Source organism: Choristoneura fumiferana, chromosome Z (assembly GCF_025370935.1).
Source record: "Choristoneura fumiferana chromosome Z, NRCan_CFum_1, whole genome shotgun sequence".
Taxonomy (NCBI): domain Eukaryota; kingdom Metazoa; phylum Arthropoda; class Insecta; order Lepidoptera; family Tortricidae; genus Choristoneura; species Choristoneura fumiferana.
The window spans coordinates 16,788,070-16,807,705 of NC_133472.1; the positions used below are offsets into that span (position 1 = coordinate 16,788,070).

At 41.0% G+C, this 19,636-nt stretch overlaps 2 protein-coding genes across 2 annotated transcripts in view; one reads left to right on the forward strand and one right to left on the reverse strand.

The window, feature by feature from the left end:
• The window catches only part of RasGAP1 (Ras GTPase activating protein 1), a 44,806-nt gene that overhangs the window by 17,536 nt on the left and 7,634 nt on the right, over positions 1–19,636 (forward strand). The window contains 10 exon segments of the mRNA XM_074090141.1: positions 3,362–3,482; positions 11,682–12,486; positions 12,603–12,715; positions 13,331–13,523; positions 16,017–16,165; positions 16,703–16,919; positions 17,375–17,578; positions 17,890–18,033; positions 18,139–18,233; positions 18,890–19,000. Coding sequence (XP_073946242.1) covers positions 3,362–3,482; positions 11,682–12,486; positions 12,603–12,715; positions 13,331–13,523; positions 16,017–16,165; positions 16,703–16,919; positions 17,375–17,578; positions 17,890–18,033; positions 18,139–18,233; positions 18,890–19,000 — 2,152 coding nt within the window.
• LOC141429702 (uncharacterized) lies at positions 14,204–15,953 on the reverse strand. The gene has a single exon (XM_074090154.1). It carries the CDS (start codon positions 15,751–15,753, stop codon positions 14,911–14,913), a length of 843 nt encoding a protein of 280 aa, XP_073946255.1. The 5' UTR covers positions 15,754–15,953; the 3' UTR covers positions 14,204–14,910.

The window sequence follows — 19,636 nt, forward strand, 5'->3', positions numbered from 1 at the left end:
ACCATTGAATTAGGCTTAGAATGGGCTGCCGTGGTAAAGACAAGGTCGTGGTGAAGGCAAATAGGAAAATTAGATATTTTATTAGCTAATTCTTCCCCGACCGTGACAAAATACTGATTAACTTGAGCAACTGATAGTTCAGGAGAGGAATTCGTATTGAGGAGATCAACCTGGGGTAGCTTTTTAGTATCGCTGTTTGTAAATTTTTTAATTAGATTCCAGGTCATTTTTGGGTTATTAACGTGTTTTTGAATTTCATTACGCTCATGTATTCTTTTTAATCGCTTAAGTAAGTTGTTGCAGTAATTTTTGTAGCGATTGTAGGTTATACTTAGAATTTGGTTGTTAGGATCGAGTTTACAGTTTTTGTGCATTCTATCTCTGTTTCTAATACAACGCAATAACCCAGGTGTTATCCAGGGTTTAATACAGAGCCGTCTTTTAGGAATAATCAATGTACTCGTATTTTTAGAGATTATATTGGACAATACTTTCACTATTTCAGTAGCTGACCAATTGGGGTCATCGGAAATTAGAATTGAATCGAAGTTATGAGCCTCAATATCCGCAGCAATTCCCACATAGTCGACTTTGCTATAAGAAAGCTTTTTAGTATTTTTGGAAGAAATGGACTTGAGTTCTAAATTAAGTTTTTACTAAAACCCCTGAATGATCAGTTAATGGTGATGAAAGAACGATGGTAACAATTGGGAATTGGGCTTTAACCATAACATGATCGAGACAATTATTACCCCTGGTAGGAAGCCTGTGACCAGCTAAAATACCATGGGATGCCAATAAATTTAGATATTCGCTAGAATTTTCTGTATCATTTTCGTCTTTTATATCAATGTTAATATCACCCACGATGAGAATATTCTTACGTTCTGAATAAAGAGCAAGGAGCGAGTTTAGTGAATTAACAAAAGGGCGAGTGTTTCTATGCGAAGGAGATCTGTATACACAAACTATGAGAGTATCAACATTCGAATCAATTAGGAGACAAGTAGCTTCACTCAAGGCGTATTCCTTCACTAAAAAGCTATATTCCTGTTTTGTGTATACAACAATGCCGTCGTTTTGGTTCAAGTTATTTTTGGAATAATGAGAGTTGTAGCCAGTTAAGGAAGGTATTTGTGCAGTTTTAGCGTTCCAAGTTTCGGTAAGTATGCATATATCACATTCAAAACCGATTCTAGCCAACTGAGTTTCGAATTTCGAGAAGTTGTGGGATATACTCCTAATATTTTGAGTCATTATAACAATGTTATCATCAATCGAATTGTTACACGCAAAAATGGAATTGCAGGTCTCCGGAGAACTCAAATGGGCCTCTCCAACAGTAACATTATCCAAGTTTTTAGTAAGATCAACATCATTGATAGAGTTGAATTTTATTTGGTTTTGACTGAGACTCTAATTCATTGAACAGGGTGAACAGCTTGTTTGCAAGAAAACTTGAATGTGGATAAGTGTTAACAGATTGTAGGGAATGTGTTCGAGATTGTGTGTAATAAAGTGTAAGACAATATATGTAAATAAAACAGAGGAGCAGAGCCAACAGTAACAAAATCAACCGTATAGTGATCGCAAAAAAGTCAGTCATCATAAGCACTAGTGTAAAACCAAAACGATGGAAACAAAAGGATAGTCAATCCTTGCGCAGCAGACCACTTAGTTGGAATTCATCTTTGATTTCGATTGCTTCCGTGTTATCAAAATTCAATCAATCAATCAATATTCAAATCAAAATTTAATTTCACATGCATCAGACGATTAGATGATGTTATCCGCAGTAGAACTAAGGTTACCGATAAAACCTGAAGAATTGCGAAACTGAAGTGGCAGTGGGCGGGGCACATTGCTCGCAGGACTGATGGCCGATGGGGTCAGATCAGCAGGTTCTCGAATGGCGTCCGTGGACCGGGAGACGAGCTGTCGGTAGGCCTCCAACAATATGGACCGACGACCTGGTATAGATCGCGGGATCGCGGTGGATGCAAAAAGCACCAGACCGGTCTGAGTGGAGAGCGTTGGGGGAGACCCAATGTCCATCAGTGGTCGTCTTTCGGCTGACATGATGATGATGATGATGAGACGATTAGTTTTGATTGGTCGTTTCATCAGGCCAAAAAAAATATTCTGAAATATTTTCGATAAAGTCGTATTGCACTATGAAATGTATAATACAGATACAACTTGTTACCGTAACTTGCTACATTGTTGTCGTGTTTGCAAGCCATATATGAGTACAGCTGTCAAATGATCGAATGTAAGCAGTTTTGTGTACTGGATTTAGGTTATCTATTCTTCGAGCAATGAAGTGAAAAAAAACTTCCTCTGCATTTGTTACTTTCAATTCTTAAATGTTTAGAAATTCAATTTACTACTACTTACTACTGCTTTTTTTACATAAAACTGACCGTGATTGACCCCTATCTCACCTGATGTTAAGTGCAGATGAGGCCAAAGGTACAGTATATCCCTGGTTCAGTAACAGCCTAGTTTTTTCTTTTGACCGTGTTTTTAAATACATGATCCTAAGTGAGGGAGAGAATATAAAAAACAATACTAGTGATATGCAACCGCAGCGTTGATCTGTTCCACAACAAGATAACGTGATGACCGACTGACCTCGCGCCGAAACCTATACACGTATAGTTTCAATGCAATGGCTGCAAAGAATTCTCCAAACTATGTAGGTCATACCGGAATTGTTTTCTCAGTTTATATTATACATGTTGCTTCGTGGCTGGATATTTTTTATTTATTTTGAGTTACAGTAGTAGCGTAGTAACGCTTAGTTTAACCGTTTTAGAAACAAACCCTCAAACTCAATTTGAAATAATATGTCGATAGTCGAGTCAGCGGCGCAGGATCCTGCTTATAGGCCGGTGGTTGCCTCACCTTGGGTCTCCGGTTATAGCCATACTTGACGAGGTCGCTTCGCAACTTGCAGTTGCGCAACCCGGTTACCATATTATTATTATTTATTCCGCACTCCTTGTTATCTCAAGCTTTATGGTAATGTGTACCCCCAGTTTTTGTAAACTACCTATCCATTATTGAGGTGCAACACGAATTATTTTAGAAATAGCTGCATGAAGCACACATTTGGGGAATTCGAGAACAAATCAAGTGCGTTAAACTTAATTATTATTATTGTTAGTCTAGTCTGTCCCACTGCTGAAGAAACTAAACTCAATTTCTAAAAATATTCTGAAATAAACCGTGCACTAGTGCTTAAGCCCTGAGCGATCGAGTGGCTCATGTCTTTTGAGTTTGCAATTATTTAAATGTTTTTCAAAATAAATGTAGGTATGTGTTGACTGTGAATGGTATAGTAATGTTATTTTTGCAGGTGAAGCCAAAAACTTGCCGGCTCGCAGCCATGGCGCGGCCTGTCACCGCGACATCTACTGCGTGCTCTCGCTCGACCAGGAGGAGATATTTCGCACCTCGACCATGGAGAGGACTCTCAAGTAAGTATTTTTCTACTTTTGTTCTGGAAGCCACTGGAAGGTGTTCAATTGCGACTTCCAATATGTGATTACAACGTTAAGTAGGTAGTTACAAGTGCAGTTAATAGTTAAAAGCGTGGAAAAAAGAAGAGAAAGTTATCAAGTTCATGATCATATTAATGTTACTGAGAACGTAGGCATATCTATCCCCTCGATTAGCCTCAACCTTCTTTCCTTTTTTCACCTTCCTTTGTAGTACTCCCTACCTACGCAAAGATATTTGAAAGCATCGTCATTTGAACGATAATACTTACAATAAGATGTTATATATCGTTAAATATAATATATATATATGTTGGTGGCGTTGCGAATGCTATTTATAAGTTTCCGGCCGAGCCCCCATCGTTTATCTAGAGCGAACGTTTTCTCGCTCTAGTTTAACTCCAGAACCGACACAATAACGGGTCCTTTGTCCCGTGTCGTGTCCGCACTAGCTTCCGGTGTTATCGCTGTGGGAACTGTCTGCCGACTCATTTAGGGAGGGCAAATAAATTTACTGGGTCAAGGTTTGCTTAATTTAAATTTTTGTGAGTACCTATTTCTATTCCCACGGAGATCACGTTCGTTATAGATTATAACGAAGTTCCTCAAATGATTATTTTAATTAATTGAGGAACTACATTATCCTACAAAAAGCAATGCATTGGACTCGGGTGTGTTTGGTGATAGATAAATAGTTATGTCCGATTATCTTTATAAGGCATAGCTTCTTGAAATTAGTTCTATCCATAATTTGAGACAAACGAACGCATCATCTTCAAATAAGTAGCTCAATAATGTGTCGACAGCCCTCGGCGCGCATGTTCCTGTAAACAAAAGGTATCTACTGCTTCCGGTGCTTTCGCGTGTACATGATCATTGACTTCATAGCTCCTGGCATGATTTGACTTAACGAAACTGTACTCATATAAATTCATACTAATCATGAAAAATAATAATAATACTATTCATAAAAATAATAATAATATTCTTATATAGTAATAAGACTATTCATAAAAATATCACTGTGATTAAAATAATTTACTAATCTAAAATCCGAAGCCTTCTCATTTCATTAAACAAAGTTATTATGGCTTAATTGTTTTCTGCATAAGAAATAAATTCAGGAGCAAATTCAGCGAGCAGCCACTTTACTACCTACACTCTGTTATAAATGGAGTGTACGTAGGGAGGGGCATGTGCTCCGGCGCAGCGCGGCGGCCGAGGGGCGGCGACGGCGACCCACGTCCCGGATGCGTTTCCGTCGCTCGGGATCCCGCGCGTGACGTCTTCCTCGACACCCCTCGCCTTTCGTTTTTTCCAATTACAAAACATCCCAATTATATTAATTGCATCACAATGGCGCCGTTAAACGACGAGGGATGTCAAATGTCGCCTCAGCAGACACTGATAAATGCTTGTAGGTGATGTCAATCACATGTAGTAGGGTCACGTCATAATTATCGTACTGGTTTCCTTTTCGTTTTGTCAACGAACTATTTTATTTAAACAAGTAGATCTATCATCTACATCGTGTTGGAGCCTCTGCCCTCTCTATGCACTTAATGGCAAACATAAACTAAACAGACCATCTGTTTCCACACCTCGTTAGACCGTCCTAATTTACTGTTCTTTCTTCATGTAATACAATACAATAATATTGACGTAGCGAAACTAAAAGACGACCGATTTCCCCTAACGGAAATGGAAGATGATTCAAAGATGTAACCTTAGACAGAATTCACCAAGACTATCGGGTAATCGTATCGAAGGAAAATGTCAAATGATTTGACTTGTACATGTTCGCTTTATAGGTTCTTTGTCGTGCGGCACCTTATCGCTAGCACTGGTACAATATCGCTGTGAACGCCGACCAACGGCATGCTTGCTAATCACACGCATAGAGGCAGACCAGTTTAGTCGAAGGTTGATAATACTATGAATGGATGTCAATTACACCCATTTGCTGATAAAACTGTGAAAATAGTCGATGTACGCGACTGCTCCGTCTAGGTAGGTACTGTGCAGTACAAGTATAGCATACCTAATCAATTTATAGGTATAGTTTTATTAATTAATATTGTAAAGATAATGTAATGAATGAATGACTCTGCACTTTATATTTTCCAATAGTCTCTATCTCTAGCAGTACCGTCAAGTGTCAAATTTCTTTAGTCAACCAGGAAAGTGAGTAAAGCGTGAGCTAGACGTCTTCGGAAATTGAATGCATCACCTTGCTCTCAGCTTAGTTACACAACTGAAAAAAAAAATAGCGCTAACATGAAGGTGGGAATCAAGTTGTTACGGCGCCACGCCTCTGATCTCTAGTCCAGCATGAAAGTGGGATCCGCGCAGCCTTCGTATTCCGTTTCAAATCTAAACGAATGTCCATAGACCGAGGAATCGCGGATGAGCGGTCACAGTAAGTTCTACGTGGTTCTTTGGTTTACTGTATTCCGCTCAAATTAACCTTTTAGACTCCAACGACTCATATATACGCACCGCAGGTTCCACGCCTACGACCTGTATATATATATACGTCCATTATTTCAATGCAAAAGCAACCGTCGTTCAATTGCGTTAAGGTTAAATTTTAGGCATTACAATGGCGTATGGGTGATGGATGTCTTTTGTATTTGACGTGGCGGCGAAAAGGTTTAATATATAATATAAATACTCCCAATTGTGTCTGAAAGGATTCCGAAGGTTTTGGAACCGATGCTCTTTTATCGCTAATAAATCTAAAAGCATAATCATATTTTATATTCGAGAAGATTTCTTATTTCTTTCCTACTTTTGAGCAAAAATTTGATCAAAATATATGAACATGACTTTATTGATAACGACATAGAAGCAATAATTTAATGAACAAAATAATATTGAGATTAATAAAAGGGTGATTTTAGATATTTTTAGATTTTATCCAATTTATAATGGCTGTTCGGTAACATGCGCCATTATTTAAATTGAACTAGTGTGGCACGACGTTACGATTATCAAATAACGTCAGCCGGAGCTTGCTTCGCCCCGCATCTCCTGCGTAGATTACGAATGCAATATTATGTCGTACGTACTAAAATTTCAAAGTGCTCTTTGTCCAGTTGCTTTAGCGGAAGCTTTTAAGTGATAAATTGGTCCCGGAACATGGTAGCACGTAAAGTGATCATCGCGTGTGCGTGCGCCGGCATCGCCGGCTATCTTAAGTGCGCGCGGCGGCGGCGCGGGAGGTGTGGCTGCTTGCCTACCGCCAGGCGCCAATTACTGCGTTCCAGTTACACTACACCTGACTCACTGGTTGTATTAATCATTCCGTAAAATAATTTCTGTATCTAAAATACGCTAATAGTTATACAATTTAACACGGATTGACCACATTTCAATCAATTTCTTTAGTTGCTAAAATCGACAGGGGTTGATTATACACTATATATTAGTAGTAGTAGTAGCAAGCGTGGTGGGCCACACTGCCGCGCTTGCTGGTTCCGCCTCCGGTTTATAAATACCGGTCTGGCGCCGGATGCGCGCGCGCCCGGCGCGGCGCGGCGGGGGACGATGCGCTCAATCGATACACCTACTACCACAGTTGCACTTAATCTATCTATTAACATCCTACTTCCTACTGTAATTCTATAAACGCGAAATATTGTATGTGTGTTTGTGTGCGTCTGTTTATTACTACTTCACGCTAAAACGGCTGGACGGATTTGGATGAAAAGTATGTCGATAATTAATTGTTCATTTGGAATAACACTTATAAAATCTCGAAATACGAACCGCTGAGTATGGAGTTGCAAAATTTGGCGTTTTTGTTTATAAAGCAACGTCAATAAAGACTACGATGTAATTCCCACGAGTATTTTTTAAAATCCCGGAATTTCAATCCAAAAGCTATATCTAATGATTTACGCGTGTGAAACTTGCGGGAAAACACTAGTGTTACTATGAAATAAATACAACATGTCTTCCTGATAATGGTGAACCATTTTATACAGTTATCTGAAACAGGATGTTTATGTATTAGATGTTCCTGATGTAAAAACAAAACAACAAAGTATCCAAACGAAAGCTGATGAGAATGAGTTGTGTAGTTATGTATGATCTTATTACAGTCATAATTGATTTTGATTGCATTTAAATATCTTCGAAAACTTAATACGAACAATAGAAAATAAAATGTCTTATCACAAAGCTAGACAATTATTGACGAAATGACAATATAATAATGTATAATGGTCATTTTAATATCGAAAAATAAGTGCCAAGGTGAAGCCACTTACGGCAACGTTTTATTAGGCAACCCTGTGATATTGTACATTATACCCCTTGTGTTTTGTAACCTTTTATTTGAGTCACATTTTGATCAAATAACAGATAGATGCAGAATTTTACTGTGAGATCTTATACTATCTGTGTAATCATTGTTTGAAGAGTTTTGGTAGTCAAATAACTATATTATTCTGAGTAATAGTACATTGTGTCTTAAGGGCGGTAAATAAGGAATTACGAACGAGAGTCTATTAGAAGCCCGAAGTCGAAGACTGAGGGCTTTAATGAGTCGATGTTCGTAATTCTAGCACCGCCCGTGCGACATACAATGTTTTTCATCACATTTGCGAGTAAAATTGTATATTTGTAAAAGAAAAACTAATATTTTTTCCAAAATTGCCGATACCGCTGACTACGCTCTTGGCAGCGCTCTGCAACATGATGTGTATGGCGTGCGTGTGCAGCGCGCGCACGGAGCAGCAGCACACCATGCAGTAACAAACTCATTTACCGACCTTGGGCTTCATGACATGAAAATTAGTACGGGCAATGACTCATTTACCGACCACGGGTTTCATGACAAGCACATTAAGGTCAAGGGTTTTATTTGGGGGTTGCAACCAAGGTAGCCTGCATGTTACGACACTGTTTACGAGCAAGTGTGATATAAAAAAAAAACCAACTAATAAATTTAGGATTTGGATTCTCGTGGCATTTAGCGGTCACATATCTGAATATCGAAAGTTGTTATACCTATGGTTAAAATGTCTAAGATTGAAATATCGAATGATCCAAAATGTCGGCAACCATTATATCTGAGTTATAATTGGCAACATATTTCAATGTCGAAAATTAAAATATCTTACGTACAAATATTTGCTTTACATAATCGAGTCATTTCTAGGTCTATTTCTTTCTTCGTTGTTGTGGTCACAGTTCTAACCTAACCGAACCGAATATTTTTGGTAATTCATCATTTTACCGAAATGACTTTAAAGTTCAATAAACCTATAGAACTAGGTTAGGTTAGTATTGCATTAAGGCGCGAAGCACCTCAACTGCGCGGAATAGGAGCTCCGCGGCGGAGCTCCGTCGACCCTGTCACGTGATAGTTTACACATGGGATATTCGATACTCTGTGCTTCGATATTTACATCTGTCGATGCCATTTTTGTAGATAATTAGATTTTCGATATATTGGAAATAGGTTATGTAACCGTACGATAGCATAGACTTACGTTATTTTAATTTTCGTTATTTCGATACAGTCGAAATTTTTACTTTCGAAATTTTGAGCATCGACGTTTTACCCGTAGGTATTTTAATTTTCGATGTTTGAATATGTAACCGCATTTAGCACAAGAAGTCGCCATTATATATTTTTTTATTTGATGTAATGAAATTATTGAATGGTAAAAAAATATGATGTTGTTTTTCGAATAAAACACTTGACTCGTACAAAAAAAACTTGCATAATACTTGAATCGTTTTACAAATAAATAGGTATTCAAATAAAAATAAAAAAACAAACAGAGAAACCTTTCTATAATTCAACTTTCAACAACCCGAACCTCCTCTGTATAGTGGAACCTATTATTAGACAATGCGTTTAAATCTGACTTAAAATGCTCGGTTCTATCGACAATAATTTTAGGTTGAATGTTGAAAAATCATCATGACCTGACTGCTTATGGTGCAGCTAATTTGGCAATATTAAGTTAGTGTCGTGCTCGTGGGAGGCGAAGGCGTAGCCCCCACGCGTCTGCGAATAGAACTCCGCAATAAATATCTTGTCAGTCGAAACCCGATAACGATTGTTTAACTGTTACAGTCACCGTAAATAAATATTGCCTCTTGATAGCTGTGACAGTTGACACTATCATAGTAGTGTTATTACACGACTGCGTCGGTTCCATGTGTGCACTACAATCTGCACTAATAACATTTCCTGCACTTGCTCCTTGCTTTTATGCTTATAATGTAGGTATTATGGAACAATATTTTATTCTCGTAGGTACAGTCAAGTGAAAAGATATCGGAACACGGCCAAAGTTACAAAAATATGTGTACACGACCTTAATGTTAAGTGCATAAAGTCGTACCTATATGTTATTTATGTTATTGATTGCTCAGCAAAAAATAATTAAAGCAAAGCGAAATTGAAGTAATTTTATACCTTATAAGTGTTATTTTAGCACAAATGCATTCTATTACTTCTTTGTATAAGCTACCAATGAGGGCTATCGCGAATGAATTCGCCGCTAGAGGCGCTAGTGTAGCGTGAGGTCTCCGAAATGTCAAATCTCATAGTTTTTGGGTGAGCTACGCGGGTTTATTTATAATTAGAAAATTTTTGTGAATATTTTGCAATATCTGAAATTAATTATGGCAAATATGGGTTCCGGGGCAATGATTATCTGTATTTTGAGACAGTTTTGTCTTTCGGAAACCTTTGTCCTCCTTTTTTTCCGAACAAAACGGGGACTATGCAGCAATGTGGCATGCTCGATATTTTTATGGTACAGTTTTAAGGTGTATTATATATAATTTTAATCTAAACTTTGTTTTCACGCCCGTAATAACAGACTTTGAAAGCCATACTTAATAAAAAAAATTTTAACAAAAAATTAAAACCGACTCCAAAAAAATAAAAAAATAACAAAAAATGGAACCTACTACAAAACCCTTGAAAATATTTTTCTAGGTAAGTAGGTACGTACTAGCTCGAAGTCTCAGACTCAGCACGAGCTAGCAGGAGTGGGACAATTCACAATAGTCGTCTACCTCACCTACATACTATGGGTTTCAATCCCTCCTGCTGGGTCGTGCTGAGTCACCGACTTCGAGCTAGTACGTACCTACTTACCTAGAAAAATATTTTCAAGGGTTTTGTAGTCGGTTCCATTTTTTGTTATTTTTTTATTTTTTTGGAGTCGGTTTTAATTTTTTGTTAAAAAATTTTTATTTCTCACTTTTTAGTGATTCGTAGCCAAAGAACATCTCACAACTATTCCATTAAGCCCAAACACGACTTAGTTACGTTGTTTTATAACAGAGTTCCGTCGCCTACCTTCTGGCTTCAGCATCAGATCAGTTCGAAAGAATCATTAACTTAAAGCTTCTTCTTAGTCGCTTATCTAGGTAAGTATATTAATCATGATAATTTAAATTTAACCCGTGAAATACTTGTTATTGATAGTAGTAGTTCCGTTGGTCAAATCTGGTCTTCATCATCAGTTCCATTTCACCAAATTATGATTTGCAAGAGCAAATGCACGAGTTACTGCTAAATATATCCAAATTACCATAGGTGTCCCTACAATATTTGAAGAGTTCCCTCGATTTCCTTAAGATCCGATCATCAGATCCTAATTTGCTCCTTATGGGACCTAATTGAAAGCATTCCTAGACGAACTCAAAAAAAAAATTTCAAATCGGTTCATAAATGACGGAGTTCTGAGGTAACAAACATTAAAAAAAAAAAAATACAACCGAATTGATAACCTCCTCCTTTTTTTTAAGTCGGTTAAAAACCTCACGCAACAGTGCGCCATCTAGTGAGACAAAAAACGATAGCCCTCATTGCAGTTCGGCTATTTTCTGCCTTTGCAAATGAGTTGTTTAGTATACAAACTTGCGTCTTGCGAATGTGTTGTTTAAATATCGAGGCGAGTCATATCTTTATGGAATTTCTGCACACGCGCTGTTATTCGAGCAAATTCAAAATATTAATGAATCATCCAGTAAGGAACTTAATGCAGCGTTAGCTCATGCTAGAGTACTTATAAACATTATTAATTTGTGTTATTATTTATTTATCTAAATTATTATGTAGGCAAATTACAGCGCGCAGGTGTATATTTATGACCATAATTCCAGTACATTGTTAATAACCAATTTGTTATCTTGTTTCAGCCCTTTTTTTGGAGAGGAATTCCAATTCGAAGTACCTCGTAGATTTCGATATTTGTCCATATACGTGTTCGATCGGGACAAGCACAATCAAGACAGAGTGCTGGGCAAAGTGGCTATTAAACGAGAAGACTTGCACCGATACAACAACAAGGATCACTGGTTCGCGCTGCGACCTGTCGATGCCGACTCCGAAGTTCAGGGCAAGGCGTATATTGAACTATCACTCGAGGACTCGAGAAAGCGATTACGGATGGAGCCGAAACCACCAGATCCTGATCCGGCTGCGGACAGCTGCTCATCGAAAGCGAATAAAGGAAAAAATCTCGGCAGACTATCTGAATACTGTAAAGAAAATATGAGGTTCGGATCTTGTTCGAGTTCCACAAGTAAAAAGCTACTGAGCGCAGTCTCTACTGAGCCTGCCCTGTCGCTGTCGCGGTCGGAGAGTCTGAAAGACCGGGCGCAGTGGGCGGTGCGTGCCAAGCCACCCATGCACGCCATGTGCGAGTCGGAGTCGTCGCCCTCGCCCACCGCCGCCGACTACTGGTCCGACCCCGAGCGACACTGCGCCGCTCGCGCCGGCCCCGACACCATCCGCCTCCGAGTGCTCGAGTGCTCCGAACTCACCACGAAAAACGGACAGTGCGATCCCTTCGCTCTCGTCACCATTTTGTACTCGAACGGACGAAGAGTCGAAAGACGTACAAAACCCAAAAAGAAAACTGTCAATCCTCAATTCGATGAAATATTTTGTTTCGATCTCGTCATGGAAGCTGATCCGAAAGACAAAGACGGTTCTCAATCGGTGCGTTAACTTTCATATAGTTTCCTGTTTGAATATATTTAAATGATGTGTTGTTTTTGTTTTATTAATATAAATGTGATAATGTAATGTGAGTATGTAATGTGTTTATTGCGCAGGCGGGAGTGGCGAGTGAGGCACGCGTGTCGGTGTGGCACGACGCGGCCACGCCCGTGTTCCTGGGCGAGGTGCGGCTGCAGCTGCGGCAGCCCGCGCCCGCGCCGCGCGCCTGGTCAGTGCGCGAGCCTCACACACACACACACACACACACACACACACACACACACACACACACACACACACACACACACTCACTCCTCACGACACCACACAGGGACATCACATTACTGAAAACTGATCGCTTCTGTCCATCTCACGCTCATACATATATGTTCCAATCCAATGCTGGGCGCAAACCTCCACTCAGCTTGAGAGAGTATATAGCTGTAGTTCTCACGCGATTGGGTGTTGCTCTACAGGTGTGTGCGATGCCTTACGATGTTTTACTTCTCCGGAATGCTCCTACTAAATTTTAACTGTAATTTTGCACACGAATTCCGGGAAACACTGAAGAACCCGGACTGGTGAGACCCTCTGCGTCTGCTTTGGCCATAGGTAAAACTACTGGGCTACCACGCATATATTTGGCATCAATGATCGGCCTAATGTTTACCTCTACTTGTATCGATGAATGGATCGTAAGATACATTTAAGAATTTACTCTGAATTTTATTATTGTATGACAAGTAAGAAATTAAACTTCTACTTACTTGATCGTTTTCTGTCTACTTGGTCAGGCTACGGAAACCATGAAGTTCGATAGTTTGAGATATTGATGTATGTTCAGGTTTTTCCTGTCATCGCGCGCGGGCGGCGCGCTGTCGCGCGGCGCGACGCCGCCGGGCACGCGGCTGTCGGCGGCGGGCGGCGCGGCGCTGGGCTCGCTGCGGCTGCTGCTGCAGTACACCGTCGACCACGTGTTCGCCATCCACCACTACCGCCGCCTCGAGGAGCTCTTTCTCAGGAGCGTCACGCAAAAGGTTACACACACAAGCATGCTCTACACTTTCTTAACTACTGCCATACTTGAATACTTTATATTATTTTAATATCTATTATAGTATTTTATCTACACCCATATGATAAATCCTCAATTATGCGCTCAAAAACCATACTTAATGACCAGCATTACGACATTGGACTCTATTATGAACACGGCTGTATCGTAATGGCCATTACGATACAGAAATCTGTATCATAATGAGATTTCATACATCATTACAGCACGGGGGGGGGGGGGCCGCTACCACGTGCAGCAGCAGGACGACGCGCGCGCAGCTCGTGGGGCAGACGCACCCACCTAGTTCTCGTTAATGTAGGTCACTGTCAATGGTTCTTGAACACATGATGGAGTCCTCCATATATATGGATATAGATAAAATATTGTATGCAACTTTACGTAATTAGGCCTTAAAACACTCATGTGACCCTATTATGAATAAGGACCCCTATTACGATACAGTTGCATAAAATACTATTATGAAACAGTTGTATAACAGGGGTAAAAAAGGTGAGTGGCGTGAGTTACGATGTTCGATAAATTAGCGAACATCGTAAGAAAAAGACGCCACGTTCTTTTTTTGACTTATTTATACAATGTTGCATACAATACTTTTTCTGCGACTGGGAACTTATTAATTACAATCTTATATTTACTTAAAACATATTATCAGGTCAAACATAAATACTATGCGTCAGTGGATTTTTACTGGGTTAGTGTTGGTTCATAGATTGCTGATTAAGACATCATGTCTATTACATTTGACCTAGAAATTGTGCGATTGATTGTAAGTGTTGATAAAATGTGCATAATGAATATTAGGATTATAATTAACATCACATGGCCATGACTCCGACACAGAGAAATTATCTAGGTCATCAATCAATCGGTTAGTCATAAGTCATAATGTGTAAATAAATAAAGTTCTAAAATAATAATAATAAACTAATTTAAGTACGGCGCTCTTAGACACCGTCATAGTCAATGGTATTAAGGTACCTCTTTTCTGCAAGTAATCTAGCAGGACATTCGGAGTCACCCGTCTTATGGCCGCACGGTTTTTTGAAATGCAGACAAGTAGCACATTTTGGTGGTTCGGCTTTCCTGGTGCATTGTTTGATATCGTGCCCGGTTTCTCCACAGTGTCCACAAATGGATGTCTCCCGTCGGCAGGACTTGGCGGCGTGTCCGTACTGCTGGCATTTAAAACACCTCGTTACCAGGGTGAAATCTCTAACGGGACAGGATGACCAGTGCACGAACACTCTCTCCTTTGTAATTAAAGCCTTTCGTATTTGAGCAGGTACTTCTAATACGTAGTTACAGGTCTCGGCCTCTTTTTTCCCCGACTTATGGCTGAGTTTAATCTAGCTGATAAAGGTTTCGTATGTCATACCTTCAAATGTTCCGGCTAAGTTTTGTTGGAAGATGCAGTTGTACACTTCCGTTTCCTGCATATCTGAAGGCACTCCAACAACCACAATCCTCGGTTTGCGCTTGTGCGGTTCATCCATGGTAAGCCCCGACGAGGTCAGCTGCGCAGACTGCTTCAACTTCTCAATGTCCGCCTTGGTGTCAGTGCTGATGATTACTCCGCCATTTCTGGTCTTGTGTAAACCTCTTACCTGCAGCTTCAATTGTTCAGGTCTGATTAATTTCTGAACAAGGCTTTTTGTCTCCTCACTGGTCTTCATTTTGTCACTGGGATAGATCGCTACGGAGCTGACATTACTGGGCTGTATAAAGGTCCTCGCATTTCTTTTTATGACTTCGGCGAAGGAGACAGGTCCCGCTGTAGTTTTCGAAGATTCTTCGATACGTTTTTTAAGGTCCACTAACTGCTGTGAAAGGTCTCGATTGTCTTCCAGTACCTGAAGGGACTTATGAAACTGTAGAGTTTTCTGCTTCAATGCCTGGTACTGCACGGCCAATTGTGAAGTGCCATGACCTACTTTGCGGCAAAGATTGCTTATCCTCAGTTTCTGCTCAGAATTCAGTTTCCCTTCCGAGGATATGGCGCATACTTCATTCAAGCACTGCTCGATTGAGGTCATCCAGTTCTGGATCTCGGACGTCGATACGATTTCAGGAGGATCCTCTGGTCTAGCGGGCGTGCTGCGGGGGGCGGGGGCGGGGCCAGTCGCGCGCGCAGGCGAAGATGTCGGGCTGCGACGCGTTAGCCCGCTCCGATTAAATGGACTATTTTCCATTTTGTCAATTAATCAAGTTCACCACACATTATTTTATATAACTAAAACTAACTAAAAATTGTCCTATTAACACCAAAAGTATAAGACGCATAAAAACAATAAGTGTACTCAGCGTAAAACTAGGTCGCAATTCTGCAAGTAGTTGATTATATTATTTACAAAATTCATAAGACGACACGTCCGATCCGATCGGCAACGAGTATCAAACCAATATTGTACTCGTAATGTATGTATTTATATGTGTTTTATGTTGTTGTTCGCAGCCTATAACGTCGTCGGCGGTGTACATCCTGGGCGAGGTGGTGTCGAGCAAGACGGACGCGGCGCAGCCGCTGGTGCGCCTGTTCACTCACCACGACCTCATCGTGCCCATCGTGCGCGAGCTCGCCGACGCAGAGATATCTGTTCTCACGTTAGTGTCTAGCCTTGCTCTACTTGCTCTCTGCTACGGCGATTCTCTACTCAAATCGTTTGTACCTTTGCTTTGCAACCCAACCAGCAATAATTTTATTCGCTTTTTTTTCTTTGTCACAGCGTGGCGCGTTGTACATTGTTAAGTCTGTAGAATTTACTTAATATTAGGGCTATTTTAAAACTTATGAAAGTATTGTATTGTAAAACTCTTTATAGTACATTAATACCTGAAATTAACAGATAACAGGATAGTTAGAAGTCCAGTGAAATTTTTTTTCAACGTCGTAAGAACTTTCACTAAGACAAACTTAGTCATATGTTTAATTACTAAATGCATGGTGAGAGCCAACTATTTTATTTCTAAACAAAATTTCAAGTGAAGCCCGCACTTCACTTGGCGCTGCATGTTTGCGTTGCGCTATTGGTATCTTCTCTAACGAATAGTGCGTCTCTTTCGCTAACGCAAATATTTCAGCAGATACGTAATTGTAGTGGTGCGAGGTGGAATAATATGCGAGGTGTTGTATGCGTGCAGCGACGCGACAACGATCTTCCGCGGAAACACGCTGGTGTCGAAGATGATGGACGAGGCGATGCGGCTGAGCGGCGCCGCGTACCTGCGCGCCGTGTTGCGGCCCACGCTGCTGGCCGTGCTCGCGGAGCGCCGCCCCTGCGAGATCGACCCCGCGCGCGTCAAGCCCTCCGCCGCCGTCTCCACCAACCTCGCCAACCTCAAGGACTATGTCGAACGGGTATGATTAAAGCGCGCACTTCACTTAAAAAAACATACACACAAAAAATCGCGCTCGCGAAATATTCGTGAAATTGTATTGTTAGCCACAGTGTGTAAAATTTCAAAATTCTAATGATCATTGAGTCGCTGGTAATGCATGTCGCGCTTAACCTGGTCAATCGTGACCACTCGCCACTTGTTAAATGAGCAAGATTTTTAAAATACATATGTTATTTATATTATTTGCATGTAGCGCCGCTCCGCACCCGTGCCGCACCGGCCAATGTGCGAGAGTCAAACAAAATGCACAGCGCTACAACTCTTCGTCTATTTAAAACGCCTACATTAAGTAATTTTGTAAAAAAAAAATGCGATACCACTAGATTGCTGTTCTCTGATTGGCCGGTCCAAAATCAAACAGGATGGTAGGGTCAGGCAAGCAGATAATTCTGATCAATTTGGATACTGTGGCAGGTGTTCGACGCGATAACGTCGTCGCACGCGATGTGCCCGGCGGCGATGTGCCGGCTGTTCGACGCGCTGCGGCAGTGCGCGGCGCGGCACTTCCCGCGCAACGCGGAGGTGCGCTACTCCGTCGTGTCGGGCTTCATATTCCTGCGGTTCTTCGCGCCTGCCATCCTCGGCCCCAGACTCTTCGATCTCACCACCGAACAGATCGTGAGTTTTCTCTATCTAACACGCTTTACATATCTCTGTAAGTCCTTCTTGCGCTCTTACGGCCTAACAAGGCTTAATTGACCATTCGTGTATTTGCAGATTGTGCCGTTTGGTAATAGGTAGATAACAGAACTGAACCGCATGTAACGATCGCGTATCATCGTCAATACCCGAAGAATGCTTCTAAAATCCGAAAGTTTTTTTAAGAGCTCACGGAGTGTAAAGTACTTTGCTAGAGTGAGATTGTAGCCATTTGGACACAGGATTCAGGATGCCCTAAACAACCTATTACATCGAAATCGTTTTGCCAGGACCCGCAAACAAACCGCACGCTGACGCTGATCTCGAAAACTATCCAGTCGCTGGGCAACCTGGTGAGCAGCCGCTCGGCGCAACAGGTCTGCAAGGAGGAGTACATGGCCGAGCTCTATCGCAGCTTCTGCACTACCCGACATGTGCGTATTCACTCTAACCGCATTTTGTTTTTTTTTGTGTCCATCAAACCACCAACACCAAATAACATAATTGGGAGATTAGTGAAGAGTATGTTGTCTCGTCAGGTGCAAGCAATAAAGCAGTTTTTGGAGATAATCTCCAGCAGCTCGGAGCAGCGCGGCAGCGGCGTGCAGGAGTCGCCCGTGCTGCTCAAGGAAGGGTGAGTGCACGACCTCCGCCTCCGCCCCCACCCAGCCCCGCCCCTCCCCCGACTTACAACCCGCTAACTTGATGTTTCTTTGTTTGTGCCTCATCCGGATCAGATATGGGTATGGTTCATATTCATATCATTACGTAATGCCAACGGACGCTTTTGTTATTAAGGAAACGTGAAATTGGTAATGCTCGCCGTAATGTAGTGTTAGTCCAGTGATTATTTTACACGTATAGCAGTCCTCAATTAGTTCTGCTGTTACCCTGACCTAATTTTGTATACTTATACGCTAAGACTTCATTGGTAAAAAATATCGTAGGCTAGAAACAGATTCGTAGTTAGCTGTCACACGATGAGAAGAATGCACTGAATGCAATAAATATAGTCATGAATGATGTATGCACATGATTATTGTAGTTAAACACGATACTTGTGTTTAAACGGCTTTTGTAACCTATGTCCTGTAAAAAAAAAACCGTACTGCCTGAAGCGCGTAAATGAATTAAATCAGAGCAGCTATTTGTGCTTCTAAGAACTGGAAACCGCTTGAGCTTTTTTAGTTTGTGTGTAGAGATATCGAGTACGGCGGGCGTAGTACGGTATCGAGCTTAAGGTGTGTTGTGTCTGTTAAGGGGCTAGAGCGCGCGTCTTTGTGTTCGTAGGACGATGATCAAGCGGTCGGAGGGCGCGCGCGGCGGCGCCAGCTCGCCGCGGAAGCGCTGGGCGCGCGCCGCGCAGGCGCACGCCAAGAGGCGCCACTTCCGGCTCACCAGGTACCACGCCCACTCACCACTAGCACTAGCTGCTCCTAAATCAACAACCAAACACTACTACCTGGCTGCAGCTACTAGTATTTTTGACGTCACTCTAATACTGAGAGAGTCCAGTCACGAGACTGTATGGGCACGAATTTTTGTTTTACATATCCATGAGTTGTTCCAAAAGTAATTGTATTTTTATTTTGAAAATTGCTAAGGCCTAGCTTTGTGTCACGTCAAAGTCAATGAAAGTTTAGATCTACAAGATTCGATGACAAGTCGCACTTGACCAGTATTTTAAATGAAGACCTATTTAGATGATATTGTGAGAAATATCGTGTCCAATTATGACGAAAGTTTTTTCAACGTCCATCCTAGTCCGTCCGTCCAAACAACCTTTTAAGTTATACAAATTAATATTCATGAATGTATTCACATAATAGCACTTTAAAATCACGGTGCTTTTAATCAAGCAACGTTGGATTCACGTTAATCAGTGGATGGTGAGTCGATGATAGTTTGTGCATTAATATCTGCTACAGCGGAGCATGCAAAAAATATCTGGCACGTCCTACCGGCCGTAGAAATAAGAGTCGTATCGGATATTTATGCACGCCTTGTTGTGTCAGATATTGGTGGTGGTATTTAAAA